The 4,204-nt window shown below is 49.4% G+C and overlaps 1 protein-coding gene across 1 annotated transcript in view; it reads left to right on the top strand.

The window, feature by feature from the left end:
* Positions 1 to 4,204, top strand: part of FBXO22 (F-box protein 22) — a 10,894-nt gene that overhangs the window by 957 nt on the left and 5,733 nt on the right. Inside the window, exon 2 of the mRNA XM_006767202.2 lies at positions 1,402 to 1,496. Coding sequence (XP_006767265.1) covers positions 1,442 to 1,496 — 55 coding nt within the window. The 5' untranslated portion in view covers positions 1,402 to 1,441. The remainder of the gene's footprint in view (positions 1 to 1,401; positions 1,497 to 4,204) is intronic.

Raw genomic sequence — 4,204 nt, 5'->3', positions numbered from 1 at the left:
TGTCCCAATTGAATCTGCCCCAAAGATATCTCCCGAATTAATTCAAGTTATTTTTGTTTTTAAATATATATATATATAAATTAATTTCAGGGAGGAAAGGAGAGGGAGTGAGAGAGAGAAACATCCATGATGAGAGAGAATCCTGGATCGGCTGCCTCCTGCACGCCCCCCACTGGGGATCGAGCCCTCAACCCGGGCCTCTGCCCTGACCGGGAATCCAACCCTGACCTCCTGGTTCCTAGGTCGGTCCTTGTCCTGATTTTTGATTCTTTGTCCTGGAGCCTTTTCTCCAGGCTTTCCCTGGACTCTCACAGCTCGGACACGCATGCCCATGGCCGGCGGGTTTTGCTATAAAACTTCCGATGTGGCTTAGGTTGACACTGTGTATTGTTGGCTGATGCCGTGCTGTCATCATTGCTGATCTTACCTTTGATTTATTATTATTATTATTATTATTAGTAGTAGTAGTAGTAACATGGTGTCAGCCAGATGTCGCTTCTGTAAACTTAACTCTTTTCCACTGCAGCGAGTGTTTGGTGGGGACATACTTTGAACCTGTATGTTCAGGTCTTGTTTCAAAGTGTTCATTTATTTAGGTCTATATAGACTCTTCGTCCCTTTTATTCAGTGGCACTTGGGGGAGCCCTGGCCGGTGTGGCTCAGTGCATAGAGCGTCGGCCTGCAGACTGAAAGGTCCCGGGTTCGATTCTGGTCAAGGGCACACGCCTGGGTTGCAGGCTCGATTCCCAGTGTGGGGGCGTGGAGGAGGCAGCCGATCAATGATCGGCTCTCATCATTGCTGTTTCTCTCCCTTTCCCTCTCCCTTCCTCTCTGAAATCAATAAAGCTGTATTAAAAATAACAAACTATCTCTTGGGGGAAACAATCTTAAGTCAAGTGGGAAAGGAAGCGAGCTGCAGAGACTATACAAGGCGGTGTGTGTGTCGGGGTGATGGTACGCACACTGGTCGCTCTGGTGGAAGGGAGGCCTGGAACAGTTAATGGAATGAGAGTGTGATGCAGGCGAACCTTCCCTCTTGCCGAGCACCTTCTGTTCCTGCAGAGCCTGCTCAGATAGAGCAAGTGGCCTTTGGTTTCTTTTGTTGGGTTTTTGCTGGTATTTAATGTTTTCGTTTAAGAGCTTAAATCACCATGAAAATGAACGTCTTGAGCGAGTCGGGATGAGTCTGCCTGGAAGAAATAATCGATGTTTCACAAATGACTGAGCTGAAAGTGCGAGCGCATGAGTGAAAAAATGAATGAGAAGTGGAGGGACTCAGAAGGCCAGCACTGACCGACCGGAGGGGGGCGGGAGAGGGACAGCCGCCGCCGGGACGGGGGTGAGACTTTAACCCCAGAAGCACTCTTGGGTTCCTGAGCTCTGATCCCAGTTAATTTCCTCTCTGCAGAACGTCCACATCTTGCCGCAGACCGTCCTGTACATGGCCGATTCAGACACATTCATTAGCCTGGAGGAGTGTCGCGGTCACAAGCGAGGTGGGTATTTCTGTTTCCTCCCGTGTGTTGTTTGTGACGCATAGTGACTCCATCTGGGGTAAAAACTGCTGTTTAAATTTTTTTTTTATTGATTTTTCCAGAGGGGAAGGGAGAGAGAGAGTTAGAAACATCGATGAGAGAGAAACATCGATCAGCTGCCTCCTGCACATCTCCCACTGGGGATGTGCCCGCAACCCAGGTACATGCCCTTGACTGGAATTGAACCTGGGACCCCTCAGTCCTCAGGCCGACGCTCCATCCACTGAGCCGAACCGGTTTCGGCAAAAACTGCTGTTTAAAATGTTAACCCTGCTATTCTGGCTTCTGAAGACATTTTCTTGCTGAAATAACAGGGAAAATAAGACGACTCCCCACTCCAGAGAGGCCATAAACCCTGCCCCAGACAGCGCTGTCAGTGCTGACGCCGGGCCGGGCTTGGGAGACGGCCTCACGGCCCTGTCTCCGCAAACATGACTTTTTCTCAAGAAGGTCCGGAGGTCTCGTTCCAAATTTGGAAAACGTATAAATGGGGAAGACTTCCACCATATTGGGCCCCAGAATCTGAGAAGCAAGAGTTCCCCTGGGCCTGCTAGCGTTAGCGAAAATGATCAGGACTCCCAATAACTTTGGCTTATTGATCAAGGCGTCTTCTGATTTACAGAATAACATCTGCAGCTCGTTGTTGTCTCTGCCCCGAGAGTGACTTTAGTGCCCGAGGCTCTGGGCCTGCTCCCCGTAGAAGGCGGGACAGCGTTGCCTGTAAAGGGCTGTTTTTGCTTCAGAGACTGGTTTCTGAACCTGGTGGGACGCTGGAAACAAGTTCTTCCAATAGAAAAGTGTCTCTGGATCTATTCTTGTTCATCAAATTTTGTTGATCATTATATCCCACGTAGGAGTCAGATCATATGATATTTATCTTTCTCTGACTGGCTTATTTCACTTAGCATAATGCTCTCCGATTCCATCCATGCCGTTGCAAATGGTAAGAGTTCCTTCTTTTTTACAGCAGCGTAGTATTCCGTTGTGTAGATGGACCACAGGTTTTTAATCCACTCAGCTGCTGACGGGCACTTAGGCTGTAAATTTAGTTAAGAGGAAGGGAGAGGGATAGAGAGTTAGAAACATCGATGAGAGAGAAACATCGATCAACTGCCTCCTGCACACCCCCCACTGGGGATGTGCCCGCAACCCAGGTACATGCCCTTGACGGGAATCGAACCCAGGACCCCTCAGTCCGCAGGCCGACGCTCTATCCACTGAGCCAAACAGGTTTGGTGGGAGTTCCGTTTTTAATCATTAGAGGAAACTCCGTACGGTCTTCCATAGTGGCTGCCCCAGTCTGCACTCCCACCAGCTGTGCACCAGTGTTCCCTTTTCTCCGTATCCTCCCCAGCACTTGTCGTTTGTGGATTTTATTCAAGCCTTTCATGGTGTTAGATGATGGGGAGCCATTTACCAAAGGGATGGATAGACGCAGTGCGACCTTCGCTCGCAGCGAGAGGCACTATAGCCTGTCGCCCAGGAAGGCACCCTGAGACCCCCGTTAGCCTGGGCTGCGGGTTACCTGCCCTTGGAATGCAGGGGCCTGTGTGTGCAGCGTCTGCTGAGCGGAAAGGTAGGGTAGCACGTCTACAGTCCAGCCACTGCTGCTGCAGTTTAACGTCTTTGGAGCAAAAGCTGTACGTGGGCAAACTGGTGATGCTAAAGGTCACGTTCGGAGTTAAAATATAAAACAGGCCCCGCCCAGGAACACGTGGTTTCAGAGAGGAAAGGAGAGGGAGAGAGAGAGACAGAAACATCCATGATGAGAGAGAATCATGGACCGGCTGCCTCCTGCACGCCCCCCACTAGGGATCGAGCCTGCAACCCAGACATGTGCCCTGACTGGAATCGAACCTGGGACCCTACAGTCCGCAGGCCGATGCTCTATCTATTGACCCACACCAGCCAGGGCTTTTTATTGATTTCAGAGAGGAAGGGAGAGGGAGAGAGAGAAACATCAGTGATGAGAGAGAATCGTGGATCAGCTGCCTCCTGCTCGCCTCACAACCGAGAAGCAAGAGTTCCCCTGGGCCCGCTAGCGCTAGCGAAAACGAACAGGACTCCCAATAAATTTAGCTTATTGATCAAGGCGTCTTCTGATTTACAGAATAACATCTGCAGCTCGTTGTTGTCTCTGCCCCGAGAGTGACTTTAGTGCCCGAGGCTCTGGGCCTGCTCCCCGTAGAAGGCGGGACAGCGTTGCCTGTAAAGGGCTGTTTTTGCTTCAGAGACTGGTTTCTGAACCTGGTGGGACGCTGGAAACAAGTTCTTCCAATAGAAAAGTGTCTCTGGATCTATTCTTGTTCATCAAATTTTGTTGATCATTATATCCCACGTAGGAGTCAGATCATATGATATTTATCTTTCTCTGACTGGCTTATTTCACTTAGCATAATGCTCTCCGATTCCATCCATGCCATTGCAAATGGTAAGAGTTCCTTCTTTTTTACAGCAGCGTAGTATTCCATCGTGTAGATGTACCACAGTTTTCTAATCCACTCATCTGCTTATGGGCACTTAGGCTGTTTCCAGATCTTAGCTATGGTGAATTGTGCTGCTATGAACATAGTGGTGCATATATCCTTTCTGATTGGTGTTTCTGGTTTCTTGGGATATATTCCTAGAAGTGGGATCACAGGGTCAAATGGGAGTTCCATTTTCAGTTT

Source organism: Myotis davidii, unplaced genomic scaffold, assembly GCF_000327345.1.
Source record: "Myotis davidii unplaced genomic scaffold, ASM32734v1 scaffold1622, whole genome shotgun sequence".
NCBI lineage: Eukaryota > Metazoa > Chordata > Mammalia > Chiroptera > Vespertilionidae > Myotis > Myotis davidii.
The sequence above is the reverse complement of the archived record's forward strand: the minus strand, read 5'-3'. Positions and strand labels throughout refer to the sequence as shown.